Below are 16,461 nucleotides of genomic sequence, written 5' to 3' on the forward strand. Positions count from 1 at the left end.
AGTTTCCCATATAGGTTACACATCAGCAAAGAAAATGTATAAGCCATTATTGGAAACATCTCTGCCTTTCAGTTCCCAGAGCCTGAGCAAGTCTGACCTCTAGGCTCACAAAACCAACACAACAATGAATATGGTAACATGGCCACTCAACAGGAATTCCTGAAGCATCAGTTATGTTCCAGGCCCTCTGCTGGATATGGATGGGTGGGGGAGGGTGGTCCTTCCCCTGAGAAAAGCACAATTTAGCAGAAGACAAACAGAGAAATTGCCATTATGGTCAGAGCGCCAAGTGATGCCATAGGGACCCACAGGGGCAAATCAACAGAGAAACTGGCATTATGGTCAGAGTGCCAAGTGGTGCCACAGGGACCCACAGGAGCAAGTTGCTGAGGACGAGGCAAGATATTCCAAATTTATCCTGATATCTCAACCCTTCTAAGTGGCAACTAAACAACCAGACCCAAGCAAAGACAACTGCCAGGTGACACAATAATTAATATTGTGACAGGAGTAACAAGAATAAGACTCAGGGTAGAAGACTTACATGGTGGTTGTGAGGAACTAATAAAGAGAACAGAGAGGAAAAGCTACACAAAAGCCTCCTATATTTCTTTTTTTTTTTTTTTTTTTTTTAAGTAGACTCCACACCTATGCAGGGCTTGAGCTTACAACCCTCAGATTAAGAATCAACATGCTCTACTGACTGAGCCAGCCAGGCACCCCAACAAAATCCTCCTTTCTGATCTTCCTGGTCCTTCAGGAAGCATATGAATAAGTTTGAGGGTGATTAACCAATCAAGCCAAGCCCTCTCTGGCTATTTATCCTACACACCAGACAATACATCTACCACTCTCATGATTTATAGGTTTGCCACACATTGGGGGAAAAAAATCCATATTATCCCCATTCCTTTCACCAGTAACACCTGATATCAAATAGCGTGTTAGAGTTTATGAATAGCATTCACAAGTATTATATCATTTGATGACCATTGAGAAGAGGGCACCCATTTTTCAGACAAGAAAATTAATCCTGAAACAAAGTCTCATAAATGAAAAAGACAGATTTAAACAAGTTCTTAACTCCAAGGTGGGTTCCACTACATAAAACTGCCAGTGTTTACTAAACACTCAACTACAGCGTCAGAACCAGAGGTTTGAAAGCGCTTATTGAATGTTATTTGCTATTTCACATTAACAGCAGCTGCTGCTAGTTAGCAGTTCCTAAGCCCTAAATATTAAGAAAGGCCAGGGTGAAGAACAGCTTTGAAATGATGCTCTATTTGACCAGGTTTTGCAGTAATTGTTAAAATCATATACACTTTCTCTGGATCCCTATAAAGCTTCTGCAGGATCACTGCACCTGCAGTTCCAATTTACAATTTCCTCAGCCCTCCTTTGAAGTTATTCTTGCCAATTACCTGGTGTTAATATTAATTAAATATGATTTGCAACTTGAAATGTGGTGTTATCAATGGAACTCAGCTGTAGGAATATAAAGTAAAGTTTTCAATTGAATTTAAATGTTTCCTTTCATTCATAGTATTTTACAACATTAATACTTCTGTCAAATTGATTTTTGCCTGCTGGAAGTCATTTTTCCAAAGCAATGAACATCTGAGGGAAAAAAGCTGCTCTTTATGTATTCCTTTCTTTCTGTCATTGAAAATACTTTGTTTTAATCTTGAAGTGAATCCATTTCAGCTAATAGAAACTTGGTTCTTGTTTATAACCCAAGAGGAAAAAAATGCTTTCTTTTAAAACACTACTGAGTTACTTTAAAAATATGATCAGCACTTTTCAATTGTATATTAGGAACGAAGTCTCCCTGAATTTATTGCTTGACCCCTGCCAAAAAATAAATCACTATTGGCAAGTGTCAGTTATTTTATATACAAAAAAATTTAATTAAATTGGTTTATTGCATTAACATTTCAAACAGATTGTGCCAGTCCAACAACCTCTGCAACCCCTTCCAATTCTGAGATTTTAAGATTCCAAACACATGTCAGACAATAGTCAGAAGCTTCCAGCATTTGCAAATTAGGAAAAAAAAAGTCACGTATGGTAAAAGATTTGACAGAATCAGGTCTATTCTGCCCCTTGTAATGTGTGTGATGACGACTCACTAGCCTGTCACCTTCAATAAGCCATTCATAAACATGACTGATTAAAGAAGGGGGTTTGCCATACTGTAAAAATCCACAGTGAAAAGATATAATGCTTTCACAAATTCCTTTTATCTTCAAAGATAAAGCTTTAGCTTTCTTGCCCCTTATAATGATAGTGGTAGCATTAACATTTATTATCCTGTCTTCTTTTTTAAAATAATATAATAAGACAAGTGAAAGCCTGTCTAAAGACAGAAGTGCCCCCTGTGATCCTACTAGAAAGTTCTTAACTACCTAGAAGCCTAGGAAAGCCACACTCTTAGATGCTACCACCTACCCCATTCTGGAACCCTGAATTATCCGTTAGATCATTCTATCCATCCAAGTAGTTGGGATAGGGAGAGTAAAATTGTATATAACATTCCAAAAGGAACTTCTGAACTGGTTTTATTATGGGCTACTCCATTAACCAAATTCTGTCTACTTAGCACCCCTCACATCCTCATTTCTAACCTACTGACCTCTTGGTCTACCTCCCATTCCTTTCACTGCAAGTTATCTCCCTAAGTATACCCATCTACACTATTACACTCCTGTTATGGGTTTTAAATTGTGTCTCCCAACACCATATGATGAAATCCTAAACCCAGTACCTCAGAATGTTAACTGGAATGGAAAGTGAGCTCAAAATGGAAATAGGGTGATCCCAAATGCAATTAAGATGAAGCCATACTGGAGTAGGGTGGACCTTTAATCCAATATGATGGGCATCCTTATAAGAAGATAAGACATAGAGACAGGAACAAGAAAGGGGAAGCTTGTGATATGATGATGGAGGCAGAGATTGGAGAGATGCCTCTATGAGCCAATGAACACCAAGGATTACTAGCAAAAACTAGAAGCTACAAGAGGTAAGGCAGGATTCTCCCCCACAGTTTTCAGAAGTAGCATGGCCCTGCTAACATTTTGATTTCAGATTTCTAGTCTCCAGAACTGTGAGACAATACATTCCTGTTGTTTTAAGCCATCTAGTTCATGGTAATTTGTTATGGCAGCCCTAGGGAACTAATGCACCCCCCTCTCAAGGACGCTCCTTGATTCTCTGTCATTGTACCATACGTGTTCAGCTATGCCCACTGGCAAAAGTTCTTATTCTCATATGAAAATCTGCCCAATATCCTTGAATTTTTCCTCAAGAATCCCTACCATCTCCCATCATGGAAATCTTCTTCAAAGGAGACTGAGAGTCCCCCAACAGCTACAAACCTAACAAGAGAAGAGACTCTGTCATACTCTTAGATTTGCTAAGTCTTACTTAGACTTTGCTAAGTCTTAGATTTGTCATACTCTGTCATACTCTTAGATTTGCTAAGTCTAGGCCATTATTCCCATACTTTTTTCCCCCATTTATACCAATTCCCTAGCTTTACTGAATGTAATTGACAAATGAAAATTTTGAAATATGTGTATACTGTGAAGTGATTACCACAATCAAGCTAATTAACATGTCCATTACCTCATATGGTTACTATTTATGTGTGTGTGCGCACGTGTGTGTGTGTGTGTGTGTGTGTGTGTGTATATGGTGAAAACACTTAAGATCAACTCTCTTAGCAAGTATACAAACCAGTATTGTTAACTACAGTTACCATTCTATACACTACATCTCCAGAACTTACTCATCTGGCACAAATGAAAGTTTGTACCCTTTGGCCAACATCTTCCCATTTTTCCTACTCTCCAACCCCTAGCAACCACTATTCTACTCTCTGCTTTTATGAATTTGACTTTTTCTGATTCCACATATAAGTGACATCAAGCACTCTTTGTCTTTCTGTATCTGACTATTTCACTTAGCATAGTGTCCTCTAAGTTCATCTATGTTGTGCCAAATGGCAAGCTTTCTTTCTTTTTTAAGGCTCAATAATATTACCCTTATATTTTTTTCTTTATCCCTTCATCCATAATAGACAACTCAGGTTTCTCCATATCTTGGTTATTATGACTAGTGCTACAATGACTATGAGAGTAGGTACTTCTTTGACATACTGATTTCTTTTTTTTTTTTTTCAGATATATATCCAGAAGTAGGAGTTTTAGATCATATAGTAGTCCTATTTTTAATTTTGGATTATTTTCCATAACAACTGCACTAATGTACGCTCCTACCAATAATGTACAAGGGGTCCCTTTTCTCTGCATCTTTACCAACTCTTAGTATCACATACCTCTCTCTTTCTCTCTTTCTCAAAAATAAAGATTAAAAATTTTTTTTTAATAATAAATGTTGTGAGAATGAGCTCTGGGCCTACATCTCAGTTCCTTCCTAAGCTCTAGACAAATGTTCTTTGTTGTTTTTCTCCAAAAAGATATGTGTTGTGCCTACAATTTATTGTATTTATTCCCATCCTATCCCAAATCAACTTCTCCATTTTACTGATTCTTTTCTATTTGTGGCATTTGCATTCTCCCAACTGCCCAGGTTCAGAATTTCAAGTTCAACTTTAATTTTTTTCTTACCCTCAAGCTCTACTTCCAATCAATGGCTAAGTTCCATAGACCCCATGTCACAAATGTCTCCCAGTCTGCTGTCTCTTCCATTTCCATTATCATTGCCCTATATCAAGTCAAGACTGCTATTGCACAGTCCTCTCAATTGGTCTCCCCATCTTCCATTTCCCATTAATACAATCTTAAATACACATTCTGATACATCACTCTCTCCTTAGCAGTTTCCTTCATTGTCTAGAAAATAAAGAATAAAATTACCTCCTTATGAGGTGAAATACTCAATTATGTGTCCATGTCAAGCTTTCCAACTTTGTATCCCATACTTCATGATAAAAACTACACACCAATCAAATTGTGCTATTTGCTGATCTCAAATGTTTTTTGCCTTCCCCTCTCCACAAAAAAATCCTACAGTCAGGAATGCCTTGGGCTGAGACTATAACAGCTAGGACATCAACGGACTACTTGTCTTTATTTTATTAAGTAACTCCTGTCACACTCCCCTTAGAAGGATCTTGGCTAGATAAGAGCCATCACAGATGTCTGTGTTCATGACCATCATTCACTCATTTTCTTCACTCTTAGAGATTCACGGATACCTCCCCCAAGTCTCCGATTTGTTAAAATGAAAAATATTCTAATCAAACCATACAAGCAATTTATCACTAAACAGATTTTCATTTCACTATCATTCCATTATGATCTGTCTGAATTAATAAGATAGGAAACACTGGAAGCCCCAATTTAAACTGAAATTTCTTAGCAATCAATGTTTCTAAAGAGAGAAATTCTGAACAGCAGAGTAAAGGAAAATTTATGAGTTGGGAAAATATATAATTTTATTAATAGGCAGACACTCCACCAAATGAATTTATACATCTCCTTCTCAGTCAAGATACTAAGATTTTTAAAAACACACTACTAACATGGTGACAGAAATGTCACCAATGTTGTAGTAAGAGAAGAGAATGTTACAGAACTAATGAATTTCCATCAGAGTCATCAGATCATTTCAGAATGGGTTAAGTTGCTACCATTTGCTATTCCCATTAATATCATTGTCATGTAAAAGGTTTAATTTTCAGCTATTTTTGTTCTAGATAAAAATCTTTGTCATTAAAATGAGGGATGATTTTGATATGTAATATATTCCATGGCATACTCTAGTGTGGTACTAATTTGCCCTTTTCAGTATTCTGCATATTAATTGACAATCCAGCCCTCCTCCATTCCCCAGATAAGTGAGTGTTGAAATAGAATGGACAACCAATCAAGTCACAGAATACTGAAAGGATCGATAAAGAAGAAATGTGTTGCTCTAATCAGGAGCATACACAAGGCACTAAAATTATTTTCTCCCATACTAATGACTAAGATAGAAACAGGAATAATGAACGTACCATCTGAATCCTTTTATGTGACAGTATTACCAAAGTATAGCAATGCTCCCCAAAAGTGAAAACTAAGTATTTCTTTTTTTAGTCAAAAGAATAAAACTGCGATCTCACTTAACTTTTGGAACAATGCATTTTATCAGATTCTGCAACAACTGGCAAATTATGTCCTGTATTGAATTTTTCATAGCAATCTGTTTCATGCACAGAAAATGTGACCTGTAGTTGAAGAATGTACAGGATCACTGCAAAAAATATATCATTCCAATACATACTCTATTAGTTTCCTTCTCTTGTAGAATTATCACTCTGGTCGTACTGAAATCAGCTGCTTAAATAATGCATCAACCCTGCTTCCAGAAGCTGTTGTTTTCATTTGAGTGGGCATTTCCTCTAAAGATAAACTTGGGATTCTAGTCCAAGAAGATAATATAATTTGTCATCATTTGAAGTTCAATTGAATGCTTGAATCATTTTTATAGCAATAACGACATAATTTAAAATGTCACAGAAAAAGATTATGGTATCATGGACACTAACAACAGGTGTGGACAGTTCTCTGATTAAATCAATTAACCCAATCTGTCCAACAGCACCAGGCCTTTTCTACATTTTCTGCAATAGCACAACTCTGGGACAAATGTTAAACACACTAACCGTTGTGTATAATAAACTCTCATGCCTCATTATATGCAGAAGAACAGATCTCAGCTATCTTCACGTCTTTCCAGAGAAACCTTATTCCAATAATATAACTTTAGACTCTGTCCTTACTAATTCTAGATAAGCCCAAATCACTTCCATGGTCTTTTCCTGAGCTGAAGTCTCCAAGAAAGACAACGAATTATCAATATAATTTCTTCCTTCAAACTCTCAAAAACAGTTACTCAAAAACAGCTGGGGGCACTTTAATTTTTCCACAAAATTTTGTTAGTACTCTCATAGAAAAACACCTACATTTTATTCAGTAATTCTCAATAAGAATGATAGTATTTTTTTTCAATATATGAAATTTATTGTCAAATTGGTTTCCATACAACACCCAGTGCTCATCCCAAAAGGTGCCCTCCTCAATACCCATCACCCACCCTCCCCTCCCTCCCACCCCCCCATCAACCCTCAGTTTGTTCTCAGTTTTTAAGAGTCTCTTATGCTTTGGCTCTCTCCCACTCTAACCTCTTTTTTTTTTCCTTCCCCTCCCCCATGGGTTTCTGTTAAGTTTCTCAGGATCCACATAAGAGTGAAAACATATGGTATCTGTCTTTCTCTGTAAGGCTTATTTCACTTAGCATCACACTCTCCAGTTCCATCCACGTTGCTACAAAGGGCCATATTTCATTCTTTCTCATTGCCATGTAGTTCTCCATTGTGTATATAAACCACAATTTCTTTATCCATTCATCAGTTGATGGACATTTAGTCTCTTAAGAATGATAGTATTTTTAAGTAACAATATGTCTCCTTTCACCCACAAAGTTATATTGTTGACCAGTGAGCAATAAGGTTTGTGCTCTAAGTTGTTTTTTGTTTGGTTCCAGTTTTTTCACATAATGGAATGGATTTACAACCTCGTGGCTAAACACACACGTAGTTAAATGCCTATAGAGATTTGGATAAGCACCTTGAAAAAAGCCCAGGACAGAGCTCTTCAGCACCTTGTTCTAACCAACGTTTTACATACTGCTCTTCATTCCAATGTAAGCTACAGAGTATAAGGTAGGAATAAAAATGCACAAAGTCAAATATGACAATAAGAATATTGCTGAAGTATAGCCTTGGGGGCTACTTCAGTATTGTTTTAAGATGATTACCAGTCTTAATCCCTCTAGTGTTGGATGTTAAATTCCACTGCCTTTTTTTTTTTTAATTTAATGACTTGCTAATGTAAACTTCCATCTAGAACAATCAAATAGTATGTCATTTATTCAAATTTACAGTGGCTCTAATGTGCCAGCAAACTCCCTCGTCAAAACAGACAACTTTTAAAAATGTTCGCCTGAGTCAGGAGCTCTACTTCCTAAATTAGCACCAAAGTGTCACCTTGATAGACCATGAACAACAAAATCATTTATAATAAACCCAACTTCCCCTGACAGTGGACAGCCTAGGCCATGCATCTATAGGAACTCTAATTATTTCATACAGATCAGAGAGCACTTAAAGATGCTCAGACTTCCACAGTCTGTCACCTCCAAATATAATCATCTGATAAATATATGCTTACCAATCTCCCTTGAGATCTGAGTGAAGGCCTCCACACCACTCTCTCCATAGTTGCCCTCAGAAGCCAGTGTTGACACATAATTCCACCCCAGTGCTGTAACAATGTCCACCATGGCTTGCGCTTGGTAGGAGTCAGGCGGGACTACCCGAGAGAAGAAGTCATACCTGGTGTTATCACTTAGCTCTGGGGCTGTGGATGCATAGCTGATTTGAGGTATCTGCAAAACAAATGACAGATCATTTCAACCCATGAGGAACCTTGTCAAACAATGAGACTAAATAAGACACAACAGACTAAATAGCCAGTAACCTAAACATACCAGCTGGAAGCCAAAATATGGTTTTGTGACCACCGATTTCATTAGAAAGTATTATATAAATGTCTGTAGGATCACTTTCTTTCACAACACATTTCTAAACAGCAAGAATGAATTTAGTTTTGCTTCAGGTTCTGAAGCCAAAGCAAAACATTTGTGTGCTTTTTGCTGCTTCTTTTTTACATCATAAATGATAAGTTTTGGTACAGAAATGCGGCCAAAATGAAGGTATAATACATACACATATCTGAAAGGTCACCTCTGAAATTGTCTTTGGCTTTAGGTCATAAAGGTTACATGACTACAAACAGAGAATTTAATAGACTTTTTTTTTACACGTGATACCATTTCAGTCTTAAGATTATTGCTTTTGGTAAATTATTTTAAATATATAGTTTTGCAAGTTTATTCACTATTTACTGATATAATCATTGAGTATCACAAAAAGATTTGGGAATACAAACTGTGTATTTTCTAATAGAAAAATCTTTCCAGTTCCCTACCCAAACAAAATCACAAAACGGGAATCTATACTGTAATTGCTTTAGGAAAAGAGAATGTTTTCTGACATACACAGGGTGAACTGCCAGATTTTCAAAATTAGGAATCCTGTGTCATTCATCCTACATAAATTCAAAGTGAGTAACAAATTAACTACATGCCACAAGTCTCCCCCCCCCAAAAAAAAACTTGTAAAATATAACATTTACTCATATATCCAAGTGAGGACTTCTACTCTACCAATGAAAAGTGCTAGTATAGAAGAGCACATGGACGCTAAAGCAGCACAGTGGAAGGACATTCAGGCTAGATGGGGCACAGATGACACAAGCAATCTGGCAGACAATGAAGGGAAGGACATTTTAGCCACAAGGAACCACATGTCCAGAGGCATAGAGTCAAGAAAGGGCATGGTAGATTCCAGGAATTGCAGCGTTTCACATGGTGGGAATGCAGGATAGCAAGGGAGAAACATCAGGAAATAAAACAGCAAAGCTGGACAGATAAAGTGCTAGTCAGGTATGACAAAAAGTGTGGATTTTATCACAAGGCATGGGGAAGCACAGAATGACTGTAACTAAGCTAGTGGCGGAATCAGATTTTTGTTTTAGAAAGTTCACCTGGCAGCAGTGGAGAGAGTGGCGGCCCTCAAACTTCAGCGTACACCTAGGTAGTCACATTCCAGCAAATTCTGACTTGGTATGTCTAGAGGTTTAGAAATCTGCATTTTACTATGCTCTCCAGAACAATCTAATGCAGGTGAGCCTACACTGTGCTCAGAGATAAATTAAAGGAAAGCCATGCTAAATGCAGGACAACCAGTTAGAAAGTATGTAAGTATGAAAGAAAGTATGAAAACTGAACTAAGGCAATGATGGAGAGGGGTGGGGAAGGGGGAGGGTGTAGAACCTGTAAGTATCTAAAAATCAAGTAAAAGTGTAGGTAATGAGGAGAAATGTGGAATGACTCTTAGTTCCATGGCTTTGGTAACTGGGCAGATGATGTTTGCTATTTACCAAGCTACACAGAAGAAGAGGAGATTTGGAAGACAAAAATGATGAGTTTAATTTTGTGTTTGCTTTTTTGGATCCTCCTATGATATGAATGAAAGCAACTAAAAAGTAGGCAATAATATTGAGGATATGGAGTTCAAGAGTCTTCAAGACTGGAGGTAAAGAACGGTGGGGGCGTAGTGAAGGAGGTAGTGAAAGCCATGACAGTGCATGGGATCACCCAATGAAAGTACAAAGGGTGAAAGAAGGGTTATTTGGGAGCATGAGCTATGTAACAGTGCATCTCACCACCCCTCTGCTGCCACACCGTAGTGTGAAAATTCAGAGGTCAAAATGACTCCAAGGTGCCCAATTCAGGTTGTTTGGTTAAAGACTCAGGTTTGACTAGTACATAAAGCAATTAACTGTGCTATCCATCAGACCCCATAATTAACGTGAGTGCTAAGATATCAAAAAGGCTGCAGTTCCATCTTCCCACATAGGGTTGCATAGTCTGGAATCTGTCACCCACCACACCCTGGCCAGATAATTCCCAGTCCACATGGAGGTTTTGACTCTCCTCTTGACATCCTTGAAAAGCCCTCAACATTTGAAAAACCTTTCATAGGTCTAGAGAGTCCTACTCCATATCAATGGCCAGTTAAGTAAAACTAAACTTTCCAAGATATAAAAGCCTCAGTTACCCAGGGAGCAGTTAGAACAATGTGCTTGGAGCTCTCCAGGGTGCTGCAAGATCCAATCAGCTTCTGTGTAACCTGTATCTATCCATACTGACTGTAACAATGATTTAGCCTATTTAACTCCCAATTCTGTCCGATCCTGTTCTGGTGGGATTATGTTAACTTGCTTATTAACATCGTGAGACCATAAAAAACAGTCTGACCTGCCTTCCTCCTGCCCCTTTGCTTTCTCTGCTAGATACACTGGCCCTATCTTGGCAGACTGTTCCCTTGATTAGACTTTGTGCCTTTCTAGTACATGACTACTCAGCAAGGACACCCCTTCAAATCTCAAACTGAACACCAAATCTGGGCCCTTTTCACCTTTTATTGCCTGCTTATAAATAACCTTGGAAAGAGACAATGAATGACTCGGTGAGATCTATCTTTTACTGAATAAAACTTTCGCAAAGATCAGGAGCATGTGCATTTCTGTGTTCTAATGAAAGAGATTCGGCAGCCTGACTTTCACTTTAGAAGGAATTCTGTGCATGTGTGAGAGTGTGTGTGTGTGTGTGTGTGTGTGTGTGTGTGTGTGTGTGTGTAGGAGGACATAGGGGAACATTCTATAGCAAATTCTATAGCACTATACCATTTCCTTGTCCTATTTGGATATATACCCTAGTTGGGTATATAATAATCCTCCCACTTCCTCAGCTACTCAGAGTCCAGCAGTAAAATGACTTACACAACCCCCACCTGGCCTATCAGAATGAGCCACCCCTCTCTAAAAATGAGCACAAAGTGTGAAAATTGAGTGTTTGAAACCAAAACTAATTATCTCAAATTACTACCTTCAGTCAGTCACTTTCAGGGCTGTTTAATTAGCAGTCAGCATCATTTTTAGGATTAATTAAACAGGTGTAAAGGGTATATAAAATAAAAGTGCAGATAGAAAATGGTTGTTTGAATAATTAGGTAAAGGACTTTCCCCCAAAGTCTTGAGGAGTTTTCTCTTTGCAGATCAATGTGTGTAAAAGTAATGTGAGAGTACATGTTTGATTTTCCACTTGTTCAATTTTGGCTATGTTGCAGTCTACGATAATAGACATCAGGACATACTGATCATATTTTAAGATAGCTTTTCATGTTGTCATGAAGTCACATCTCATTTTAATTTTATTGTGGCTGACCACTAAGCATTGGCTCATTAAACATTTTAATTTCTGTGCATTATTCTCAAATTAACCCCCTACTGACAACTGAAGTGAAAACTTTTTTTAAAACATGGAATGTTACTTTTTCTTTTCCCTACACTAAATCTATCCTAATGAATCCCTTCACCCTGGAGTTTCATCTACTAGAAAAAAAAAAACAGTAAAAAACAAGTAGTGGATGAGGGACAGAAGTAGAGAGATAAATGAGAAACAAAACAAGGAGAATGTACCAAGAAAACAGGGTGTTAGGGAAAGCATTCTGCATCAGCTCATTCTTTGGAAGAAAAACATCCTTCATGAGCCTCTGTTAACTCTCACTTGCCCATTCAAAAGATACTATCCAAACTCTTCTGGATCACCAAGCCCTGATATCAGACTCTGTCCTATCCTCTTCCCAACCTCTTACCTTCCCTGTCATGTCCTGACAGTGTCTGCACTTCTGCCCATGCTGTTCCCTCTATAGCCCATTCTGCCCAGATGCAATATCCAGCTCAAAAGTCACCTCTTCCTTGGGAAACTTTTGCTAATTCTCTCAGGCAGAGCTGTCTTTTGCTGTTCCTCACTCTCATAGCCTCCATCATCTGACAATACAACCATGACTGTGTGCTGGCTTGGAAGCCTCCCGCGGACAAATTCTCTATTGCTTAATTTGGTATCCCTAGCATCTTACAGAGAAAATACTTAACGAATGCTTGGAGACAATTAGTTAATTGAACTGTGGCAGAATTTTGATGCAGACTCTTCCCCCACAGCCTTCTACCCTGAATCCCATCAAAATATTGGATAGGCTATTCTCCATTTGTCCTTCCTGTTCCTTCTCCTTCCTGCTATGTGTCCTAGGAATCTTCTCTGTGACTATCTCACTTGAGTTCCTTCACCTCAGGCTTCCATCTGAGTATGGTCATTAGGAGACACCAACAGAGTTGGGAGGGCAGGGGACAGAAGTGAGAGTATTGATTCCCCCAACTCCTTCCCCACCAACTTGGTGTTTCTCTACCTAAGCCCTCATCTACAGCTAAAGCTCTTGCAAAGTTTTAGTGACCATTATGTACTCTTGCCCCTTTAGATCTTCCCAGTGTTGCTAGTTTGAGTACTTCCTATCCAGTGTTGGATCCTTTAACTGTGCCCACACCTTATATATAGTATTGTTATTAACCTTTCTTCCATGACCCCTTCAGTGTGCCAGAAGCCTGACTAATACACCCACACTTCCAGGTCTCTGTAGAAGAGACATCCACTCTCACGCTTCCCTACCCTCAGCCCTGCCCTAACTTCTCAGCCCTTCTCCATCCATTGTCCCTTCCAGCCTTCTCTATCACTGTCCTTACACAATTATTTCCTTTATCTTTCAGTGCCTCATCACATGAAACTGCATCGCTTGAAAACACCTATCATTTTGCTTTTTTTTTTTCATTTTGCTTTTTATCATTTATTTTCCTTGCGATGAGTTTTCATAAGAATATGTAGCACTTAAATTAAGGCCATATTTCCATTACTCAAATAAAGGATATCTGGGGCAATTAATTGCACAACTCAAGATTTGTTTGTTAGGAATATTGATTTAGTTAGAAAAAAACCTCTTCTTTTTCCACTACATTTTCACTTGAGCCCACAGAAGAAGAGATTTCCTAGGGCACCTGGGTGGCTGAGTGAGTTAAGTGTCTGACTTCAGCTCAGGTCATGATTTCATGGTTTGTGAGTTCAAGCCCTGCATCAAACTGTCTGCTGTCACTAAAGAGCCTGCTTCAGATCCTCTGTCTCCCTTTCTCTCTGCCATTCCCCCACTCACACGTGTGCTCTCTCTCTCTCTCTCAAAAATAAACATTTTAGGGGCGCCTGGGTGGCGCAGTCGGTTAAGCATCCGACTTCAGCCAGGTCGCGATCTCGCGGTCCGTGAGTTCGAGCCCCGCGTCGGGCTCTGGGCTGATGGCTCAGAGCCTGGAGCCTGTTTCCGATTCTGTGTCTCCCTCTCTCTCTGCCCCTCCCCCGTTCATGCTCTGTCTCTCTCTGTCCCAAAAATAAATAAACGTTGAAAAAAAAAATTAAAAAAATAAATAAATAAACATTTTAAAAAAGAAAAAGAAGAGGAGATTCCTATCCCTAACCTCACCCTTGGGGAATTATAAAATGCATATTTCTACCTAGATCTCTACCTCTTACTTACTCTCCCCAAAGGAGAGAGAAGACAGAACAAGAGGTCAGATTCTACACTTAGTGGGACAAGAGTCATGAACAGGCTCTGCCTTCGTTCTTTGACCTGCCCACACACATCCCAGGTTTCTTTTCTCTGTATGGCAAGGAGACCAGGCTAGGCCTCCCTTTCTGGGAAAGAAGCCCACCCCTCCTCTCCATATTCCACAGACAACCAGCTGTGTGGCAGAGCAGGAGGCCCAAAGCCCATGTCACTGGTTAATAAGATTTCTGTGCAGGTAGAAATGAGTCCTAAGGTTGAGATGTAGTGTGTAATTAGGAGGCACCATTTTAGCCTCAAGTCCACACTAAATGTTTTCTAGTCCAGTTCTTAACAGACAGCCATGTGTCTGAGGAAGCTATGTGATGTTTGCCCAGCTGTTAATAAAACTAGTTACTCAGTCCACGTTAAGCTAGTCATTCTAAGAATCTTGGCCTTATAAACCCTAAGAAAGACCAAAAGTCTGATTTAGAACTCAAGGAAACAAAAGTTCTACTCTAGAAAAAAGAAATTCAGTTACAGCCTCTTGGATATTTTGATAAAAATAAACAAATATATATAGAAAGTACATATTTTAAATGAAAGTCAGCAGAGATTTTGGTCTTCTCATGACTGTTCTCTATTTCTAGACAGAATCTCAGATTTTTGCCTAGGACTTGGCTGCTCAGAAGACTACATTTTTCCAGCCTTTTTTGCTATGATCATTAGTAGTGGTTGAGGGTAACTTTGGAAAAATGGACTTGAAGGAAAAAGGCATGTCTTCCTCATGCACCTCCCTCTTTCCTGTTGGCCAGAATTTGGACAGGACCTCTAAAATTCCATTAGCCATTTCAAGTCATGCCCCAGTGATGGCAAAGCAAAAAACCACACCTCTTGGAACGTGTGGGTGGCTCAGTCGGTTAAGCATCCAAGCATCCAACTCTTGACTTAGGCTCGAGTCATGATCTCACAGATCAAGCCCCTGTAGAGTGAAAGCCTGCTTGGGAATCTCTCTCCTCCCTCCCCCTCCACCCCACCTCTGCCTTCCTTCCCCTCCACTCTCAAAATAAATATTTTTAAAAAGCCACACCCTAGTCCAAGGCATTACAATATCTGGATTCCTAAAACTACAGGACTATTTTTCCTGCTTCCTTCCTAAACCCTCTTAAATCTACTCTACACCAGTAATGAAACTGATCTTTAAAAAAATCATATAATATCAAAATCTTGCTCAGAATCCTTCAATATCTTCCCATCGCTCTTATAATAAAGCCTAAAATTCTTGCTACAGAATCCTTGTAGATTTAGCATCTGACATCTTTCCCCTCACTCCCCTGATCCAGCCACAGGAGCTTCCTCTCTGTTCCCTGACCTGGCCAAGCCCTTTTTGCTCTCCAAACTTCATGCTTATTGCTCCATATGCTTTTCTCAAGTCTTTCCAGGCTTTCCTCATCCTTCATTCAGCCTTAGCTCCAATGTCTCATACCCAAACGAACCTCCCTTGACCCCCCACTTCCATGGTGATCTCCCACCCCCATTAGTACCTCACTACCCTATTTATTTCCTGTATTATACTGATCACAACTTGTGTTAATTTGTGTATACTGTTTCCTCTACTAAAATGTAGATTCTATAGGGGTGTTCTTTGTGTTGTTTACAACTGTAACATGAGCTTCTATCCCATAGTAGAAGTTCAATAAATATATATTGAAAAAACTAACCCATCCATCTATCAATCAAGGACCACTTTTATTATTTTTCTCCAAGCATTATGATTTTGAAATATTTTTCTATAGAACTATTTAAGGAAAAATTCATCCATTTCCCATTTTCTTTATTACTTAAAGATCTATTCATTTGCTAAAGCTTCTGATCAGCATGAAATATTTGTTGTTACCAAGCTGAGGTGATAAAATTCCAGGTCAAATCAACCAAGTGCCATTTCAGCTGTAGGTGTGCAGGCTCATCATAGGGAGGCAGGCTACTGCTACCAAGCTTTTTGAAATGCTGAAAATGGCCATGAAAATTTCATAACTATCTTGGCTAACATTTCAATCTGTCATTAAAGAAGCATAAAAATCACACTTCTAATCAAGGACCAAAGTCAGAGATTTTAAAATCATTTGCCCCTTCTTGCTTATCTTCATCTGTAAGATGGATATTCTAGACAGGGCGGCAAATGCTTCTATCTCCCTTAAAGGCCTGTGTCTCTCCCTGTTGTCATCACTGAGTCTTACTATACATGACTGAGAGGGTATGATGGGGTATTGTCGAGATGCAAAGGGGCTGAGGAACTTTAAGACACCATAAATACTCATTCATGCTCCAAGAAGCTTACAATTCCA

At 38.8% G+C, this 16,461-nt stretch overlaps 1 protein-coding gene across 5 annotated transcripts in view; it reads right to left on the reverse strand.

Annotated features, from left to right (window-relative positions):
• The window catches only part of GRM8 (glutamate metabotropic receptor 8), a 765,850-nt gene that overhangs the window by 597,757 nt on the left and 151,632 nt on the right, over positions 1–16,461 (reverse strand). For all 5 annotated transcript variants that reach the window (XM_045495503.1, XM_045495499.1, XM_045495500.1 and 2 more), the window contains exon 3: positions 8,241–8,457. In XM_045495503.1, the coding sequence (XP_045351459.1) occupies positions 8,241–8,457 (217 nt within the window). The remainder of the gene's footprint in view (positions 1–8,240; positions 8,458–16,461) is intronic.

The sequence above is a fragment of the Leopardus geoffroyi genome, chromosome A2 (genome assembly GCF_018350155.1).
Source record: "Leopardus geoffroyi isolate Oge1 chromosome A2, O.geoffroyi_Oge1_pat1.0, whole genome shotgun sequence".
In the NCBI taxonomy this organism is placed as follows: Eukaryota; Metazoa; Chordata; class Mammalia; order Carnivora; family Felidae; genus Leopardus; species Leopardus geoffroyi.